Source organism: Callorhinchus milii, unplaced genomic scaffold (genome assembly GCF_018977255.1).
Source record: "Callorhinchus milii isolate IMCB2004 unplaced genomic scaffold, IMCB_Cmil_1.0 Scaffold2, whole genome shotgun sequence".
NCBI classification, from domain to species: domain Eukaryota; kingdom Metazoa; phylum Chordata; class Chondrichthyes; order Chimaeriformes; family Callorhinchidae; genus Callorhinchus; species Callorhinchus milii.
In genome coordinates, this window is record NW_024704743.1 from 115,367,465 (window position 1) to 115,388,585 (window position 21,121).

The 21,121-nt window shown below is 41.0% G+C and overlaps 1 protein-coding gene across 2 annotated transcripts in view; it reads right to left on the reverse strand.

Annotated features, from left to right (window-relative positions):
* The window catches only part of dennd3a (DENN/MADD domain containing 3a), a 51,604-nt gene that overhangs the window by 7,416 nt on the left and 23,067 nt on the right, over positions 1-21,121 (reverse strand). For both annotated transcript variants that reach the window (XM_042332302.1, XM_042332303.1), the window contains 12 exons: positions 20,043-20,261; positions 19,069-19,190; positions 18,635-18,790; positions 18,153-18,249; positions 17,311-17,414; positions 16,617-16,798; positions 15,483-16,007; positions 9,429-9,688; positions 8,244-8,411; positions 6,867-6,996; positions 5,668-5,766; positions 337-476 (listed from right to left, as the gene is read on the reverse strand). In XM_042332302.1, coding sequence (XP_042188236.1) covers positions 337-476; positions 5,668-5,766; positions 6,867-6,996; positions 8,244-8,411; positions 9,429-9,688; positions 15,483-16,007; positions 16,617-16,798; positions 17,311-17,414; positions 18,153-18,249; positions 18,635-18,790; positions 19,069-19,190; positions 20,043-20,261 — 2,202 coding nt within the window. The remainder of the gene's footprint in view (positions 1-336; positions 477-5,667; positions 5,767-6,866; positions 6,997-8,243; positions 8,412-9,428; positions 9,689-15,482; positions 16,008-16,616; positions 16,799-17,310; positions 17,415-18,152; positions 18,250-18,634; positions 18,791-19,068; positions 19,191-20,042; positions 20,262-21,121) is intronic.

The following is a 21,121-nucleotide window of genomic DNA, read 5'->3' on the forward strand; positions in this document are numbered from 1 at the left end:
CACGTTTGACTGTATTTGTGACATTTGAATTTTGGGACAGGATAATTATTTTGACAATTTATAACCATGATAAAAAATACTTTCTCTTCATTGCCAAAAATGCACTTAGATTTATTCTTCAGTATTAATCACAGTAAGACCAATGAACGTCTTTCTTAAATCAATAATAAATGTGAATGACTTATTTCCATTAAGAACAAGTTAAGATTTGTTATGATTAATCTGATGTGCTGGAATGTTGAGCGTGGAGGCATTTATTTATATTACAGTTTACTTTCTCAATTGTATTTCATTGGTCTTTCTGCACTCTCAGTTTAAATTTTACCTGCTACTCACCAACTTTGAGTTGCCCACTTGAATATGATGCTGTTGAATTGACCAAGATACTGCATCAAAAAGCACTACTTTCCCCTCACTTAGCGCACACCATAGTTTGGGATTTGCATTATCATCTCTGTCCATTTGTAGCAGTTGACCTTGACCAACAAAAGGTGTATAAGTAATTCAGGATTGTATTAAGACACATTTTTTTTAAAAAAAGCAGATAACATCTTTATTTGAATTCAATTAACATTTTTTCTAACTTTAAAAGATTATGTTATAAATTCTATTTCTAATTTTGTTGCTTCCCATTTGGTCCTCTTTTGTGAGGAGAAACAATTCAATTTACGATACTGTGGTGTAGAAAGATAATAATAATCCTTGCATTTGATTTAGTACCTTTCATGTCAGTAGGATGTCTCAAAGTGCTTTTTTGTGGGCAAAAAGATGTACACTACCGTATAAAATTGAAACAAGTACATATAAAATTATAGAAATTACGACATAGGAGGAAGACATTCAAACCATTGAACGGTAATAAGCCATAACCTAAGTGCAATGGTTTGGCTCATGCTAAATGTAATGCACTGTTTGGGAAGCACGTGATAAACAGTAAAAGTCACATAAGTCCTATTAGCCGAGAACATGACATTTAGTATGACTTATGTGAAGTCCGAGTTGCAGGCAAACTGTATAAATCAAATAAAATCCAATTTAATCAATAATCTACACTGCGCGTGCTAATTCACAATATATTAGATATTGTATGCAAATGATACGTGTGTATGTGGTGATCATTTAAGACTTCATTTCCCATGATTCAATGAGTGCTGACTAGCCGCCGCATGCACATAAACCGGCAAGCATTTGAATTGCATTGAATCGCGGGGAATGAAGTCCTACTTCATTTGCATCGACAGATCAAGATTACGTTTCCCGTGATTAAATGCGGCCGGACAGTAAGTGCGCATGCGGCGACGGATCATGACGTCATTTCCCGTGATTCAAAGCAAATGGAAGTGTGGGAGTAATGAAGCGTAGGAGAGCGACGTTACTCGTTAAGAGGTGATGAATACGAACAGTGCAAAAGAAATTAAATGGTTGTGATAGGAAACTGAATGGAACGCGGGTGAATGTATTGCTTGGGCGATTTATATAATAATAATAATCCTTGCATTTGATACAGGGCTTTTCAACTGTCCAGCGCCTTGGGACGTCCTCCCGACGTGAAAGGCGCTCTATAAATGGAATCTTGTTGCTGTTGTTGTTTCACATCTTCTAGACGTCTCAAAGCACTTCACAGAATATACTGTAAAGGGAATTGACTGTATATTTGTGGGTGAAATATGATTTATAAAGATAAGAATTATGTGAATTTTACTGCATATTCTTGAAACAGATGCAACAAGCAGTAGATCTTGTGAATTTCTGAAATATTCCTCTCTATATACAGCACTTTCATGGAAATCCATTTTGACAGGAGTATGCAAACAGAGAATTCACTTTTGGGAACTATCTCTAATCATAATAAATGAATGTACAACATAACATTTGGTAACTAAATCTGGATTAATCAGCTTGTCATTCCAGTACAGGCCTACTTAATTTTAATCGTCAACAACACAACAAAAACAACAAAATTACATTATGGAGCACCTTTCACGTTGGGAGGACGTCCCAAAGCGCTGAACAGTCAGGTGTTGGGGCCCGAGCATGGGGGAGGGGTGGTGTAGCGATGAGGGAAGGCAGAGAGGTGGGAGGAAGACCAAAGGCACGGTCAAAGAGAAGGGTCTTGAGACCGGCCTTGAAGGAGGCACGGGAGGAAGCGAGGCGAAGGGACCGTGGGATGGAGTTCCAGAGTGTGGGGGCAGAGAGGCTGAAAGTCCGGCCACCGATGGTAGAGCTGGTCGGGCGGGAGACATGGAGTAGGCCAGAGCCCGATGAACGGAGGGAGTGGGCAGATTGGTAGGGAGTCAGCAGGTCAGAGGTAGGAGAGGGCAAGGCCATGGATGGCCTTAAAGGTGAGGACGTGGATCTTGAACTTGAACCTCTGAGGGATGGGGAGTCAGTGAAGTCAGGCTTGGGAGGGAGTGATGGGGTCACGGAGCCTGGTGCGTGAGAGTACACGAGCTGCAGAGTTTTGGATGATCTGCAGCTTGTGAACGGAAGAGTTGGAAAGGCCGATGAGGAGGGAGTTCCCATAATCGAGCCTTGATGTGACGAATGCGTGGGTGAGGGTTTCGGCAGCCTGATGGGTGAGGCAGTGGTGGAATCTGGCAATGTTGCGGAGGTGGTAGTAGGCAGTGTTGGTCATGGCGCGGATGTGGGAGAGAAAGGACAATTCAGGGTCAACCAAGATACCCAGGTTCCTGACTGGCTTAGTGAGGTTGTGTGTGCAGCTGTGGAGGCTGATGCTGCCAGTGCCTGGGTGCAGAGGTTCTGGCGCGAACCAATCAGGAAGGCCTCAGTCTTGCTGACATTGAGTTGGAGAAAGTTGGCCCACGTCCAGGACTTGATGTCGGACAGGCAGTCGGTTAGGACGCCAGTAATCCTGGAGTTCAGGGTGGAGGCAGAGAGGTAGAGTTGGGTGTCATCCGCATACATGTGGAAATTTACCCCATGTCTGCGGATGACGTCACCAAGGAGGAGCATGTAGAGGGTGAAGAGGAGGGGACCAAGGACAGAGCCCTGAGGAACACCAAACAAGATGCTGGAGGAAAAACCGTTTGCCGCGACGAAGTGGAGACGGTGTGAAAGATAGGACCTGAACCAGTCAAGGACAGAACCTTGAAGGTTGAGGTGGGAGGAGAGGTGGAGGAGGAGGATTGAGTGGTCCACGGTGTCAAAGGCGGCAGAGAAGTCAAGGAGGACGAGGAGGCAGAGGGAGCTCTGGTCACACGTGGTCAGGATGTTGTTTGTGACCTTGACCAGAGCAGTTTCCGTGCTGTGGGCAGCACGGAAACCCAATTGGAGGGATTCATGGAGGGAGTGAGAGGAAAGAATGAAGCCGAGAAGCAATGGCTCTCTCAAGGACCTTGGATAGGAAGGGGAGATTTGAGATGGGCCGGTAGCTGGATAGCTATGATGGATCGAGGGAAGATTTCTTCAAGGTGGGGGTGATAGTGGCTGCTTTGAGGCGCCCTATCACCGAACATTCGTCTTCAAATCCCTCATGCCTTGGCACCTCTCTGCCTCTCCAACCTGCTTACTCCCCAATCACTAGCCACTGCTTCCGCTCAACTGGCTCTGGCCTTCTGCTTGACCCTTGTGCCTTCCTTTCCATCATCAATTGCTGCGCTTTCAGTCGCTACGACAAAACTCTGAAACACTCTCCCTCTATCCCTTGCCCCTTCGTCCCCCCCGCCACCCCGCGCAGGTCATCTCCTCCAACCTTCACTGCGAGGAGATGCTGGATTTCCTTGAATCCAAGATCAAGGGAATTCGCTCCGCGGTCACTTCCCCTCCAACATCCACCCACCTTCCCTTCCCTCCCACACCCCGACTCCTACCCATCCTCCCCTACACACCTTCGTACCCGTTTCCCCAACCTCTGTCACCAAACTCATCCTATCCCTTAAACCCACCACCTGCTCCCTTGACCCCATCCCCACTCCACTCCTTATCTCCCAGCTCCACCTCCTTGCCCCACATATCACAGACATCGTCAACCTGTCCCTCTCCTCTGGCTCTATTCCCATTCCCTTAAAAACTGCCACCATCACTCCCACCTTAAAAAAACCCTCCCTTGATGCGTCGCAGCTATCAAGCTACCGGCCCATCTCCAACCTCCCCTTTCTCTCCAAGGTCCTGGAAAGAGTTGTCGCCTCCCAACTGCGCTCTTTCCTTTCCACCCATTCACTATTCGAACCCCTTCAGTCAGGTTTCCGTGCTGCCCATAGCACAGAAACTGCCCTGGTCAAGGTCACCAATGACATCCTGACCATCTGTGACCAGGGCTCCCTCTGCCTCCTCGTCCTCCTCGACCTATCGGCAGCATTCGATACGGTCGACCATGCTATCCTCCTCCACCGCCTGTCCTCCCACCTAAACCTTCAAGGCCCTGTCCTTGAGTGGTTTAGGTCGTACCTCTCCCAACGTCTCCACTTTGTCTCCACAATTGGTATTTCCTCCGTCCCCCGCACTGTCTCGTGCGGTGTCCCTCAAGGCTCTGTCCTTGGTCCCCTCCTCTTCACCCTCTATATGCTCCCCCTTGGTGACATCATCCGCAGACATGGGGTTAACTTCCACATGTATGCGGATGACACTCAACTCTACCTTTCCTCCTCTACCCTCAACTCCACGACCACCGATGTCCTGACAGCTGCCTGTCCGACATCGAGTCCTGGACGAGAGATAACTTTCTCCAGCTCAACGTGCGCAAAACTGAGGCCCTCCTGATTGGCTCACGTCAGCGCCTCCGCACCTCAGGCGCTGACAGCATCAGCATCCAAGGCTGCACTCTCCACCTCTCAAAGCCAGTCAGGAACCTCGGCGTTCTGTTCGACCCTGAGCTGTCCTTTCTCCCTCATATCCGCGCCACAACTGGCACCGCCTTCCATCACCTCCGGAACATCGCCAGACTACGGCACTACCTCACCCCTCACGCTGCTGAAACACTGGTCCACGCCTTTATCACCTCAAGGCTGGACTATGGGAACTCTCTCCTCGCCGGCCTTCCCGGCACCTCCCTCCACAAGCTGCAGGTCATTCAGAACTCTGCAGCTCGTGTACTGTCCCGCACCAGGCTTCGGGACCACATCACTCCCACCCTCGCTCGCCTCCACTGGCTCCCCATCCCCCAGAGGATCGAATTCAAGATCCTCACCCTCACCTACAAGGCCATTCACGGCCTTGCTCCCTCCTACCTCTCCGACCTACTATCCCCCTACCTACCTGCCCGTACCCTCCGTTCCTCTGGCTCCGGTCTGCTCCACATCCCCCACCCCAACCGCCCTACCATCGGTGGCCGGGCCTTCAGCCTCTCAGCCCCTAGGCTCTGGAACTCTATCCCCCAGTGCCTTCGCCTTGCTTCCTCCCCTTCCTTCTTCAAGGCCGGTCTCAAGACCTTTCTCTTTGACCATGCCTTCAGCTCCCCTCTCGACTCTCTACCCCCTCCTCGCTCCCTCCCTTCCCTCCCCTCACCCTGACCATTTCCCCCTTGCTCGGGTCCTGACCCAACTGTACAGCGCCTTGGGACGTCCTCCCGACGTGAAAGGCGCTCAATAAATGGAATCTTGTTGTTGTTGTTCCTTCCCCATCTTTGGGTGGTGCCTGAAGTCCTTCTCCTCTGAGTCCTCCAATCAGTCATGAGTATTATAAAAGGGAAGATGAATAATTTAAATTTACCTGGTGCGTACAAGAGAGCATTCACTGCCTGAGGACTGGTTTGACCAGCAGATGGATTTATCTTGTGTTTTAAGGTCTCTGAAGTTGTTTTCGGAACCGCTTTAAAATAAATTCACAATATATTAGATACTGCATGCAAATTAAAGCTCATTCTACTCTGTCCCAACAATGTTAATAATAGTCCTTGCATTTGCTGTAGCACCTTATGAGACTGGAAAGACATCTCAAAGCACTTCACAGGATTTACTGTGAAATGGAGTTACCGTGTGTTTATAGGCAAACGGGGCAACCCAATTGCACACAACATATCCTACAAGAAACAATCGACCAATTTTTTTTATTTGAGGGATTGTTGCCCAGGACACTCTCTTTTTCGTCTTAAGTGCTACAAAATAATAGATTATGTGATATATGTGATGGGAAACAATGGTTTGATTGCAAAAGATCATTGGTGTACCATGATTGAGCTCCACTCACCGAACATTCGTCTTCAAATCCCTCATGAATTAGCACCTCCCTGCCTCTCCAACCTGCTTACTCCCCAATCACTACCCACTGCCTCCGCTCAACTGGCTCTGGCCTCCTACCTTCTTTTCCACCATCACTGGCTGCGCTTTCAGTCCGCTACGACAAAACTCTGGAACACTCTCCCTCTTTCCCTTGCCCCTTCCTTCCCCATCTTTGGGTGGTGCCTGTCCTTCCCCTTTGAGCCCTCCAATCTAGGCAAGAAATAGTTGTTATATTCGCCCTCTAATACTTGCTCTTTTCTGTCTGAGCTAATTTACTTGAAGATATAATACAGATAAACGCAAGGTACATATAGATTGCTTTTCTGAGGCAATAATCCCTCCCCCACTAAAAAATAATTAAGAATTTGGTCACTCAATTTACGACCGTTTGTGGGATACTGCTGTGTGCAATTGGCTGCCCAATTTGACCACAAAATATAGTCAATCCACTTTATAATATATTCTGTGAAGTGCTTTGAGATGTCTCGAAGATGTGATAAGGCATTATATCAAATGCAAGGATTACTATTCTCTTTTCCAATCTCTGTGGGTTATTAATGTCCACCTGAACAGGCAGACTGGGCCTTGGTTTACATAAAAGAGCACCCCAAGTGCACCAACCTTTCATAGAAACCAGCTGGCTAAAAAGTAACATATTTTATTGAAAAGTACAGAAAAAAATCTTCTTACCCATATTCTTCATTTGATCAAAATAGGCCAATTTTGAAGCAGCATAAATGGCTTGAGAAGTCTGCAAGCATCCGACAACAGCGTCCATCAGCAAGACATTAGTTAGTGCTCGTTGGATGTATTGTGGGTCCTAAAGATGGAATAGTAAACAAATTACCATAAATGATCAATACATATTTAGGTTTATTCTGCAAATAATTCTCCATATAATTTGTAAAAATAATCAAACCTCAAGGAATTTGTGATGATCAAAAAGAGTCCTTGAAGCTTATGCCTGCTTATGTTCAGCAAGTACCTGCCTGCTTCATGTCCTCCGCCCTATCTGCCCCACATTGACAGACGGGCTTTCTGCTCCTGTTATCTGGAACTCCATTCCAGAGTCTCTCCAACTCGCTCCCTTCCTCACCTCATTCAAGATCAGTTCAAGATAGCTCTTTAACAGCGCTTTCCCGCATCTCTCCAATCTTTACACCCTAAGCCCAGTAGGAGTGTCTGTTCTCTGAGATGTCCTCCAACATGAAATGTGCTTTATAAATATAAATTCCCACAGCAGAGAATTATCTGAAGGCAACTTTACCACTTTGAAGTAGGTTTCATGTAAGAAGATGTAAAACTGTCTCAGATCCAGATAAATGTATAACTTTGTATCCTTTTGGTGAATTATATGAAACTTACTTCCTACCTAATGACTTGTGAAGGGCCATCTATCAGTAAGGTGGCCAATTTAAATTTGCATTTATTCTTCCATTCAGAATTTTCTTAAATTATGTTGACATGTGAAAAAGTATGTTCATCTGTGATTTCTATCAACCAAATCCTGAAATACTTACATACAGAGAGAAGTGCAAGCAAGATCTTAGTAAGAGTACACAAGTCTTATAATAATAATCGTTGCATTTGATATAGCGCTTTTCAAGTCTTCTAGACGTCTCAATGCGCTTCACAGAATATGCTGTGAAGTGAATTGACTGTATATTTGAGGGCGAAATGCGGCAGCCAATTGCATACAGCAGTGTCCCACAAACAGTCGTTGATTGAAAACAGCCAATTTATTACTTTTTTTTGGAGAGATTATTATTAGGCGTGTGGAGTAAGGACACTTGCCCAAGGTTTCGCCCTGCTTTATGGCTAAGAAACAAATAAATTAGAGGTAGATTTTCTTAGAATTAGCAGTCCCATTAATAATAATAATCCTTGCATTTGATATTGCACCTTATCATGTTGTTGAAAAGTCTCAAAACCCACACAGAATATACTGTAAAGTGAATTGACTATATACTTGTGGGCAAAAATTTCATTCGTCATCTATCCTGTTGCTGACCTAAAAAATAGAAAACCTAAATATATCAAAGCATTTCAAACAGAAGAGTATAAAACCTTGTGTTTATCTGCCATTTTTTTTCCAGCCCACATCTCCTTCACAATCAATTGCCAAAGGTCACGTTCAGTCTTCAGGTTTCCTACGAATGGTTCTTTCAGACTGCTCTTTATTTTTAGAGCAGGGATTCGAAGTGGGAAAAACATCACAGACATGATCTCAATCTCCTAACCATAAAGAGAAAACGTTTCAGAGCTCATTCACAGTTTGAAGGAACATATTTCTAAAATTATTGTTGTCAAGAATTGTACAGAATTATAAAGTGTTTCTTGACTAAGACGTGCGTTACATTCATTGCTGAGTCTTCCAGCTCCATTAGGAATTCTAACCAATGAAGTGAACTGCAAGCACCAAGATTCAAGTTGGTTCTCCTCAACAACAACAAAATTGCATTTATAGAGCGCTTTTCACGTAGGGAGGACGTCCCAAAGTGCTGAACAGTCAAGTGTCGGGGCCCGAGCATGGGGGAGGGTTGGTGTAAGGGTGAGGGAAGGCAGAGAGGTGGGAGGGAGATCAAAGGCATGGTCAAAGGGTTTTGAGACCGGCCTTGAAGGAGGCAAGGGAGGAAGCGAGGTGAAGGGACCGTGGGATGGAGTTCCAGAGTGTGGGTGGGGGCAGAGAGGCTGAAAGCCCAGCCACAAAGGATAGGGCGGGTCGGGCGGGAGACATGGAGCAGGCCGGAGCCCGCTGAACGGAGGGAGCGGGCAGGTTGGTAGGGAGTCAGTAGGTCAGAGAGGTAGGAGGGGCCAAGGCCATGGATGGCCTTAAAGGTGAGGATGAGGATCTTGAACTCGATCCTCTGGGGGATGGGGAGCCAGTGGAGTTGGGCGAGGTCTCAAGTAATAAGACCATAAAAACAGAAACTATTGCACGAGGAGGCCATGACATTTCTAAAGACTGGATCGAGATAGACGTGAAACATGTGAGAATAAAGAAGAAGTTTTCATTTAGGCTGCATTCAAACTCTGATCCCATTTTCATTGATGCTTGCGTGTCGCATTAATGAGACACCCAAACAATCACTTTAATTGGTTGGAATTTTAAGTGGTGCTTGTGATGATGGGTGGTGGGGGATAGTATTCAGCAATGAATGTAACACATGCCTTAGTCATGAAACATTATGGGGCAGTGATCTAAACTACTGAGCATTAGTAATGGTTGGTTCAGTAATTCCTAAGCATTACCTGGATGTCCCTGAATTTTGCAATCTCGACGTAACCAGGTCTTCCCTCAGTGAGAAGAAACAGTCGTTTCTGTGTCAATGCAATTTTTCCAACACCGTAATTGGTCTTCACAGAAGATGACAACTTGTAGACGGATTCATTTTTGTCCAGGTGCTCGATTACTTCCACAGGTAGGATGACATCTTGAGCCTCAGTCTCAGACTCCTTCCAGAAATTATAGAAGTATTTAAATGTTTCAGGATCAATCTGTTTCTGATGCCCTTAAATAAAAGGAAAACAAAAGTTACAATAATGCCAGTGTTAAAGAAGGATCCGACAATCGATACTCTCAACAAAATCAAAGGAGAAAATGTTGTGGTATCACCCCCACCTCCCATGTTCTTTGAATCTTCAAAAAATTTGCACCAGGGGGTCAAAATGAAAACAAAGCAATGAAGCCAAGCAAAATGTAGCTTCTCATTAATGCAACATCCAAGCAACGATGAATATGAATGCTTCTGAAAGAAATTGGGTAAAAGACAATAATATGGCATAGAATGCAGAGAAACCAGTGTGCAGTGTTAAGTTTAATCCCCTCTTGGATGCAATGCTGTTTAGACAGATTATTGGGGTAAAGTGTCACACAGAGACAAGTATTCCTGAAATTTCTCATGGTCTTGGCCTTAATCTAAGACCATTGTCTTAAAATTTAAAATCAGGAAAAATTCTGAAGATTCTCATACAGTTTGAATTTGGATGCCGTTTCTTAAAAATTTAAAGTGAAGTTAATTTCCAAAATTTTGTACAATCTTAAATTTAAGGTTAAGACCTTGAGAAAATTCAGGCCTCAGATCCTTTACACACAAAGAAACTAGGGGGGAAAAAAAAGTACAGCTAAATACATGAAACAGCCAGAATCAGAACTTGAAAGCAAACCTAATAACAACTTAAATGTCTATAGGTCATAAATTCTGAAAACAAATTACATAATATAGTAAAACTCACATTAAGGCTTATCTTTATAAATTGTATAATTGTCTTAAGTCGTAAATTCACCCTAGTGCCATTCAGTTTCCTCTCAAAACCACTTAGATTTCTTTACACTGGTTGTATTTTATAAGCAAATCATCTCCTAATTTGTAATACCGCTCCCCTAATCCTCCATTAGTCTCAGACTTACCGGCTGCATTGAACTGGGGAAAATGACGTCCTGACTCGTCGACGCATGTGCACGTACCAACTGACTGTATTCAATTGTGGGAAACAGTCTCGATTCAATGATGCATGCACAGAAGAACTTAAATTTCCCGTGATTAGGGTGATTCCACGCTTGCCGATAAGTGCGTATGTGGCGATGGGTAAACACGCATTAAATTGTGAGAAACGTAGCCTTGACTAGTCCTTACCAGCTGCATTGAATTATGTGTGCGCAGTGTAGATTCTTGATTAAATTGGATTTTATACGACGTACAGTTTACCTCTAACTCGGATTTCGCACAAGTCATTAAATGTTATGGTCCCAACTGATATGATTTATGGGAATTTACTGTAATATTTTACAAATGTGAATGTACAACTTCTAATTTTATTGTCGAATACATTCTATTCCTTTCCTCTAGAGTACCACTCAAGAGTAAGTAGGGTCTTATGTTTAATTTCAACCATGCTCCTCAATTTCTCTGTTTAACTCACAAAATAATTCATTGCAACCAGTCATGTCAAGAGAGACCAGGAGTCTAAAATATTCTATCTTCTTAGACATATAACTTAAAATCGTCTCAAAATTTAAGTTTATGCAAAATTTTAGAAAGTAGCTTTAATTTGGAACCCCATGTTGAACCTTGCTGGGGACATCTTCCTGACATGAAAGGTGCTATACAAATGTAATTTTGTATTTTCGTTTGTGCTATGCAGAGAACCATTGCCAAATTATGAAAAATTGTTTTAATTCCAAATTCCAAAAAGTTTTCTAAAGCCTATCATCTTAAGGCTATGAATATGTTTTTGTTTCCCCGGGTGGATTAGTTTTATTAAAAGGTGTTTCCCCAGAGTCACAATAGAGAAGGCAGAATCCAGTGTGGGGTGGAGGGAAGGAAGAGGAGAAAGAGAAGAATTCAGACTCCTCTAAACCACAATATACAGCAGGATGCTTTACGATGGCATCGGTCATAGAAGAGCTTAAGAGAGCGGAGAAAAATAAAGGTATTTCAAAGTAAAGAAGGGATAAAGGAAGTCATAACAATTGTAACAAGATATAAAAATATTGATTAACTTGTGCCATGCTGTTAGCATCAGAAGGGTATAGAACAACAACCACAAAATGACATTTGTATACGCCTTTCATGTCAGGAGCACATCCCAAGGCGCTGGAAAGGAATTAATTGTAGAAACATCAATTCTTCTGGTAATTCTCTATCAGAGAAACAGTGTGAGATTTGGCTTTTACCTACTATAGAATCCAAATTCTGCAAAAATTAAAATATTGTAGGATTTCTTCCCTACAATTTTTACGTTGAAGCTGTGATGTTCTAAATTGGTTTAGATTTTTAGATTGTTTTTTATATTTATCAAGTTGGCTCTTAATGTATAACTCATTTGGGGGCAGAATTGAAAAACAAGAGATTGGGAATTAAACCACTAGTAGGTTGGAATTTAATTAAAATGAACAAAAAAATTGCACAAACATACTAAACAAACAACTAACGAACCTGTGCATTTATTCATAAGAATATGATTCTGTTAATTTACAAGCTTTAATATGGTAACTTTTCTGCACGTCAAGGTGAGGCATGCAAATGCTAGAGATAGATACAGATAATTTACCGAGCAGGGGTGACCTGGGTCCAAGAGCCTGAATTGGGAAATAACCTATGTAAAATGGCTTCTCAGTAGCAATGCCATTTAGCATTAGCACTTCTTCAATAATAGAACAGAATTTAGAAGCAGTTTTAATAATAGTGACATTGTGTTACTCCCTACCATAAACAGAGATCAGCTATTGTATTATCTATTTTATAAATTTTAAACAGTTAAATAGATGTCACATTATATTTACTTGTTGCTATGGTTCAATTCTGTTGCCATAGGTAATTTGAATGTTTGTATTTTAGGACTATCTCTTGTGAATTCTCTATATTCTGATATATCTTAAGGGAACATAAAAAAGCAGCATGAATTGCAGTTAGTATGGTTAGACTTTGAGACGATTCAGCATTACATTCTGCTTACCAGTCTCGGAGGGTAAGTAAAATATAGATCTCGAAATCACAGTAGGCTTTGGGAATTGCTCCGATGTCAAGCCATAACAATCAGAGTTGTTCTTTTCAGATTTAAGTGTTGGAGGTCTAGGAAAGTCTTTTTCAACCACACCTGGAACAATGTCACAGCTTCAAATAAAGTCAACAAAATTGAACAGAAAGTAGAGAAATATTTTTAGTGAAGGGTGATAGGCTTTAGAAATCAAAGTACTTGGAAAATCAAGATGTTTTGAGGTTATTAGATGATGAGATCAGCGTGACAAAGAAATCTTTTGGGATGTCACGAGGAGACGAGAGGCCAGATGGACCATTGATCTATTCCTACAGGATACGATTATGTATTGATAAGGTGATAGCACTCAAAAACGAAGTTCTAACGGTGTTGCTGCGTTTGTGATACCATGAGTTTTACATATTATAAAACTCTTGCAGTTCCAAAATTTTAAAATACAGCGCAAAAAAGGATGCATTGCATCCCCACTCATGAGCATCCATTGTTTTTACATGATTGTCGGAGACGACCTGAAGTAAACACTGCTTTACTCCCTTATAGGCAATGGGTCCACTTCCACACAAACGACAACCAACTCTGTCTCTTGGCCTGTACCCTTGATTCCAGGACAACTACTATTCTGTCTTGAAAACATCAAGTCCTGGATGAGTTCTAATTTTCTTCAGTTCAACGTTGACAGGACTAAAACTCTCCTGCTTGGCTCTTGTCAGCACCTTCTCAACTTAGGTACGATCTACATGGTTACTCACTTCAACTCAAAGAGTCAGTGCAGAACCTCGGTGTCTATTCAACTCTAACTATTCATTAAACCTTACATCCTACTCTCATTCACTCTGCTTCTCCCCCAGCCCCATCTCTGAAACATCATCCGTCTCTATTACTACTTTTTACACAAGCTGCCAAGACAAGCATCCATACTTTAATCACCTTCGAGCCCCAATACTCAAATGGCCTGCTCACTGGACTCTCCAGCTTCTCCTTACACAAGTTATTGACCATGCAGAACTCTACAGCCCTGGTCCTCTCCCACAACAAGCTCATCTACCCCATCCTCACTTGGCTCCACTGGTTTGCCATCGCCCAGGGGATTGATTTTAAGATTATCGTCTTTGATTTCAAATACCTCCATACCTCTACCCACCCTACCTCTGTGACCTTACCTCAGCCAGTCCCCCTGTTCAACAAACATAAGCCAGCATCATGTCCAATTTCTAACTATCACCACCTTTCACCTCTTCAGCTCCCCCTCCCTCCAGAGCCCCCCGCCCCTCTATCTCAGGCTCCCAGTCAGTCCTGTGAAGTACTTTCAGTGTGAAAATATATAAATGAAAACTGCTATTCTGTACACGCGAGAATGCCTTGATAATACTGAGTGAGTATTACTTTGACATCAAGGTGTTTGCGTAAGCAGGAAATATCATTTATAAAGTTTTGCGATGTCCACTATCCAGGAAATGCTCCTACAATTCAGGTGACTTTGATCCTATATGATTTTGTCATTCTGCCAACATGATTTGAGTGACAAAGATGATAATAATCCTTGCAAGTGAATTGACTGTATATTTGTGGGCAAAACGGAGCAACCAATTGCACACAGCAGTGTCCCACAAACAGTTCTGGATTGAGTGACCAAATTATTATTTTTTTGGGGGGGGATTATTATCCCCGGAAAAGCGATCCGCCAATCGATAACAACCGGGTTCCTACTTACTGCTAGGTAAACAGAGGTATGTGGAGTAAGGAATCTTATCGAACATTTCGCCATCCTGGGAATCAAACCCAGGTCTCTTGCTTGAGAGGCGAGAACTCTAACCACTGAGCTACAGAACTCCACAGCATAATCAAAAAAATCTGATAGCTGTTTGCTCACATACCTCTTGACATGTTGTGATACCTCCATGTTTGCTTTCTTAAAAGAAGTGACATTAAAAGCAGTTTGTCAAGCGTTCTGGGACACTACCCTGCGTGAGGAGTGCATATTAATGTAAATTGTTGTTGTTATTAAAATAAATTGTATTTTTGTTAGTTACCACTAGGTGGCAGTATGAGCTTTGTTAAAGTGTAACTGGTGGTACTCCCATTCCAAATGGGAATTTCTGTGTGAAAGGAATGCATGGCACCCTCAGCCTGGTTTGGATACCGGAGCATGGTGAATGGTTTCCACATGGTCAGACACCCAGCTGAAAAAAAAGTGGTGTGGACATTTCAGTATCAGGTAGTTTCCTATTTTCCAGTTGGATGGGGAGGTGAAGGTAACTCCTGGTATCTTTCTCATGGTCATTCGACTTTAGAAAATGAATGAAGGTAGGCTATTTGACCAAGGAGAGCACAGCCAAGTTGATTCCTGTCCTGCCCTGACCTGTAAACGCTCTGGGACTCTGTCCTGCATGACAGGTGTGATATAAATGCAAGTTGTTGTTGATATATGTTGTGCAATTTTCAAGAGGTGACAGTGGATGTGAAAACCGTGAAAACCCCATCTGATTTTTCCTTACACCTGCCAATGGGCATTAAAGTCTGTAGCATTGTCCCAATTGCTACTCCATGTCGAGATCAGTTGGTGCAGGGAGACTGGGATCAAACCTCCAACCTTTTGGTGTATATAGGTTGGTGCTGCAGCATTGATTGCATTTATTCATGGCCGTTGAGGAACCCATAAAATTTGTTCGCATGATTTTAAATCAATACCAACAGCAAAATGTTCAGAAAAATCACAAGCTACTAGTTTCAACATACATTTAGTCTTGCTTTGATTCATTTATGAAAATGGGTATGGACAAGAAATGAGTTAAGCACAACACTAACCAATAGTTAAGGCTTCAAACAGCCGAAGTATGGTGTCGGTGTCCTTCACAATTCCAGATTCTTGGATCCGTTTCACAAAATCCTCCTGATGCATGTGCGTTTTCGGCAGCTCAAACGTTTTGACCTGATCATCAGATCCTGTCACATCTCGCTCTTTCTCTAACATTATGCTGATAAGCCGTTTCAATTCTGGTTTCTGGTTGGCTTGATTGAGCTGATCTGGAGGCATTGCATAGATCACTTTCTTCACTAGTTCCTTTGGGAAAATATCAAGATCAGTCTTGTAAAGGTTTTGGAAGTCTAAGAGAGCCTGCAGAAATTTTCCCAGATTCAAATAGGCCAGTCCCCGGAGATAATAATACCGAGCCAATAAGCTTGAGCTTTCTGACCCGACTGGAGGATTGATAGCCCTGTTGAGGAGGTTGATGAAATCTTTATACCATGACATGACAGAGGAATAATTCAGTGGCGACTGGAACTCTGGTAGTTTGAATATTTTTACTAATTTTTTGTTCATCTTTATGGCTGAAAAAAAAATACATTTTCAAATGGATGAGAGTTGTTCGATATATCTCTATTGGATCTATTTAGGAAATAACATTATGGGATATAATACATAGGTAGTTTGGAAGATATGTGCACACGACCGCTAGGAAGGTGGAAGTTGAACTAGATGGACCTTCAGTCTTTTTTTTGCCAAGCATTTCTTATGATCTATTTACTTCTTAGTTATTTATGCTTTTGCAATACATTAACTATTCATTCCAAGTTTACCCTCAAATTGAAATTAATTGGCTATTCATCTCATAGTTGTTGATGGAAAGTTGCTGGTACAGATTAGCACCATGTTTGCCTATAAAACATTCCCTCATTTCTAATCAATTTAATTTTTTAAGTGCACAGAGATATTCTTTTATCAGCTATATAAATGCATAAAATAAAAGTTATTATTAATACTGTATGATAGTCAGTTAATTTAATTAAATTTACTACTTTTCACGACTTAAAAACCATCCAATGAAAACTACCATTTTCTAATAGAATAACATGCATCTTAGAAAAAGTTAAATATTCCATTTCAATAATTGTTTAGGGAAATAAATATTTAATATAATCTTTAATGGTTCTTATTACCATTTTCAGGCTTGTACTTCCTCACAGTCAGAGGAGAGACAGGAAAATCATGGAAAATATCCATTGGTAAATTTGGCATGCTTGCTGCAAATCGTTTAACCATCATAAAGTCATTGTTACGTTCTCTTCTCAAAGCTATCTCTTCCATGGTAGGTCTCCGGGGGCTATCTAGCATTTTCATCCTAGAACAGTAAAATGAAATGGTAAGATACTGCTCATCACAAAACGGGGTATAATACTTTGTCACTGCCCAGATGAAAGGCTTAAAGGAATTGAGGTTCAAAGAAAAACACCAAGATTCTGCACGTTGAAGTGAGTAATTGGGAAGGATGAAAGCCTGTAATGAGAAAAAGCTAGCAAGAGCCAACTTGTTTTTCCAGACAGTCAACCTTACCAATATTTCAATAGTTTTAATAGGCTAAAACTGCAAATATGGCCTCAATAATGAACTGTACAAGGCAAACTGCCTCATTAAGCCAAAGACTGCAAATCGTGTATGTCAATTGAAACCTAAAATTCAATTCCAAACCTATGGACAGAGTCCAAAGGTATACTGCTAAAATAAATTCTACCTTTCTTTGAATTTGTCTGGTTTGATTAAATCAGGTGTTAATTTTATGCTCTATATTTTATCCATATAATTTTTCTTAAATTGTACATTTTTAATCATTACTTTTTACTTCAGAAATATTACCTGTCCATTTCAGAGCAGGTGCGGAGTTCCATCTGTGTGAATGTATCCATCCTTCTGCTCAAACGATCTTTAAGGAACGAATGGAATATATAGGTCTCCAGCACCTGCAATTTATAAAAACAAGTCTATTTTAATATGTTCACATTAATATGTATTTTTACAAAACTGATCGTGATAATGCAACAGCATCTGACAATAATGTCAAAACTTTTCAGCCTCCGAAAACGCAGAAGCATCAAGAGGATTTTGTTAAATAAATGAATAGTATATCTAGATCAAATTCAAAATTTAGAACATTCAAATGTAATGTTTAAAAGGGAGATGGATACGTAGGAAGTAAGGATATTAAGGTGTGTGAGAAAAGGTAGGAAAATTAGATTAAAAGATCAGTCATGACATATCAACTCAGCGAAGCAGACTTGATGGGTTGAATGGCCTCTTCCTGTTCCTAAGCTTATGAATTTTAAAGCTTCCTCCAATCTAGGATAGGAAAACGATTAAAACTAACAAAATCACAAGGCTGAATCAGACATTGACCTCTGGAATGTTTTAACTGAATTACCATTTTCTATACAAGTAGCAGTCTATTTTGATGTCAGTAACTTGAAGCAGGAAGAACTAATTTTTGGGTTAGCTTGTGATTTTCTTACGTTTATAACCATCTCCTGTTTTTGCATGTTTGCTTTACACACAATCTTTCTATACCTACTTCATTTAAAATATATATACCTCCGTATCACATCACTTTACAGCAATAAAATGATGAACGCTCATACATCTGTGAATCATTTTTATGTCTCAAATTATACAGAAATTATTTTGAAATGATCTTGAAAGGTTACCTTTTTGTAAAATGGTTGATCAGAAATTGTCCTCGTCTTCAGAAATTCATCACTGTTAAATACTCGATATTCATAGTTAAGATAATCTGACACATCCCTACAACAATAGATTAATTACTATTGAGTATTGCAGTTACATTTTGAATATTTAATAGGTTTTCTAACTGACTGCAGAAACGTTACATTCATGACAAAATGTGAGAGATGGTGGTGTGATTCTCCCCCTCCCCATTCCTAACGAATGAGGGAAAATTCTGCCTTTTTAAAACTAGGTAATTTTTAGTTGTTTAGTTGTGCAAAATTAAAATAAAACCAGTGTCCAACTCAGGAAATCTGCTTGAATACATTTGATGGTCTGTACTGTATAGCTCACATTAAAATATTGTAGTTGGTAATTCTCAGAGTCTAGTCTATTCACTGCTACATGTAAATTTACAAACATTTACAAAAGTTCAAGTGACAGTGGAGGCTGCAGTGCATACCTGAAGATATTAACAATTAACTCCAAGGACATTTCCTGAATTTGAGAGTTAAGATTCTGTTGCCAGCTCCTTCTGCGCATATGTAAATCTGAAATATCTGTGCTGGAGCCCAAATGCGAGAGTTCCAGATCATAGTGCATCTGTAGACTTTCAATCCTGGGCAGATTTGGTAAGAATACATTTTAAAAACAAGGTGGATTAGTTACCCTTTCAGGAATTTTTGAGAAACATTCTCTACACACAAGATTTGTTCACCTCCACTGATTCAAACAGCCCTAAAGGTTTTGCATAAATTCAATGCTCATACAGCTTAAATATGGAAATCTTTTCCTTCAGTTATTTCTACTGAAAGTGAAATATGCTATGACAGTTTTACAATACTCAATTTCTTATTCTAGAATTTTGGAATATTTTGGGTGACAAAATTGACTTACCGTTGTACAAATCGTTCTGCAGCTTCTAAAGGAACTTCAGGGATATCTGGTTCAGTGTCTGTCAAATTTGAGCTTGTAATTGTTCCTTTGTCAATGTTCACCAATAACAAGCCTTCAAGTTCCTGTGTAAATAGTTGAATACAAAATAATTAAATCACCTTAATTCTAATTTCAGTTGTTAATTGTCCAATAATTTTATTGCATGAATAATAATCCTTGCATTTGATATAGCACCTTATCACATCTTCAAGACATCTCAAAGCGCTTCACAGAATATACTGTAAAGTGAATTGACTGTATTTTGTGAGCGAAACGCGGCAGCCAATTGCACACAGCAGGGTCCCACAAACAACCGTGGATTGAGTGAACAAATTATTCTTTTTTTCATTTATTTTTGATTTGAAGGGATTATTAACCCTGGAAAAGCATTCTGCCAATCAACTAACAACCGGGTTCCTACTTATTGCGAGGTAAAGAAACGTGTGTGTGTGTGTGTGTGTAGGAAGGAAACTTGCCCACCGTTTCTCCCTGCCCAGGAATCGAACCCAGGTCCTCTTGTTGGCATTAAAAAGTATTATTCTTCATATTAAAATAATCCAATCAGGTACTTTCCTGTATTTGTTGATTTAAATTAGCTTTCTAAATTAAAATCAATATTGAGTGTATGTATATTTATTGCTCTGTGTGAGACTCACACACTCAGATCCATTCAATACACTTAAAATGAATCCAAGCTGGAATTAGCAAGAAAACAATGCAGAGAAAGAAACCTTTTAAAATTCCTTATATTGTTCCAAAATAAACATTGTCCTGGAATTAAAGCCGTTCTCATCGTATTTGTCCATGTTACAGTACAGATTGGCCCTTCCTTCCCACCCAAAGCAAATAAAAGAACACCTGTGCACCTCATAATTCAGCGTTCAAAATCAAGTTTGCGGTACATGAAATATTCCTAGTAAGAGTTTAATACTAACAGAATTAACTTCTTTAAAATAGTCGACATGGCACCCCATGAGGAAAGCTGTTGGTGCCATCAGAAAATCCATCATTCCCTTTGAGAGAATAGGCACGTAGGTGTGTTCCCACTGAAGTGGATGAAGATAAAGCATGAAAGATTCTGCAGTAAGTGTCAACAAAGCCCAGTCAGCTGACAAGAAGACGATCCTCTGTTCTGTCAATATGCAGGTCAGAATCTGGGAAAGAAAAATAAAAAATATTAATCAATTGTGAGAGACGGAATTGAAAATAGGACAAGTATTGCGGTCCTAGCTGGTCAAGCAGCAGGAAAGCTTGTCAGGCAATGCTCTCAGTGGCAAGCTATACATTTTTACATGGTTACATTCCAAAAGTACAACAACACACATTCTGGGGTCACCAAGACTTGGTTCTTAACCAACCTGCACATTTCAAAAGTGCCTTTCACGTCAGTAGGATGCCCCAAGGTGCTGGACAACCAGTGTTTCAGATACAAGCTGGGGGTCGGCATCGGACAGGGGGGTAAGGAGGGTGATGAAAGGCATGGTCAAAGAGGAGGGTCTTGAGAGGCAAGGGAGATTGTCTATTGGTGGCTAGCAGTATTTTGGTTTTATGGGATGTTTATAAGTTTTTGACTGAAATTATATTTAGGATTCTCTAGTTTTCTCTCAAAAGGCTCTTCTTTACAAATGTAATTTTATTGTTGTATTTCCCATGTTTTTCTTTTTCTATATTGCTGATATCCTCCAGTCATCCAATCCCATCTATTCGGTTTTATTTACACTTAGGCTCACTCTCGTGATACTATTGGGTAAGAAATTAGTATATCCAATAGTACCTTAATTTAGATTAACAAGAGGCAAGTGCTTTAGACCAGCCTGTAAGCTGGTTCAGTGCCTCTCAACCCCAGGAAAGAATGGAACCAGGAGGATATTAATGAATATTGATTAAACTGCAGTAACAAAGAAAAATTAGTTGGAAGAGAAACCTTTCTTAACCCACCAAAACTAACAGGCTCAACAAAATGTGCTGATGGCAATGACTATGCGCTGAGATCTGTTCCATTACCTGACCAATG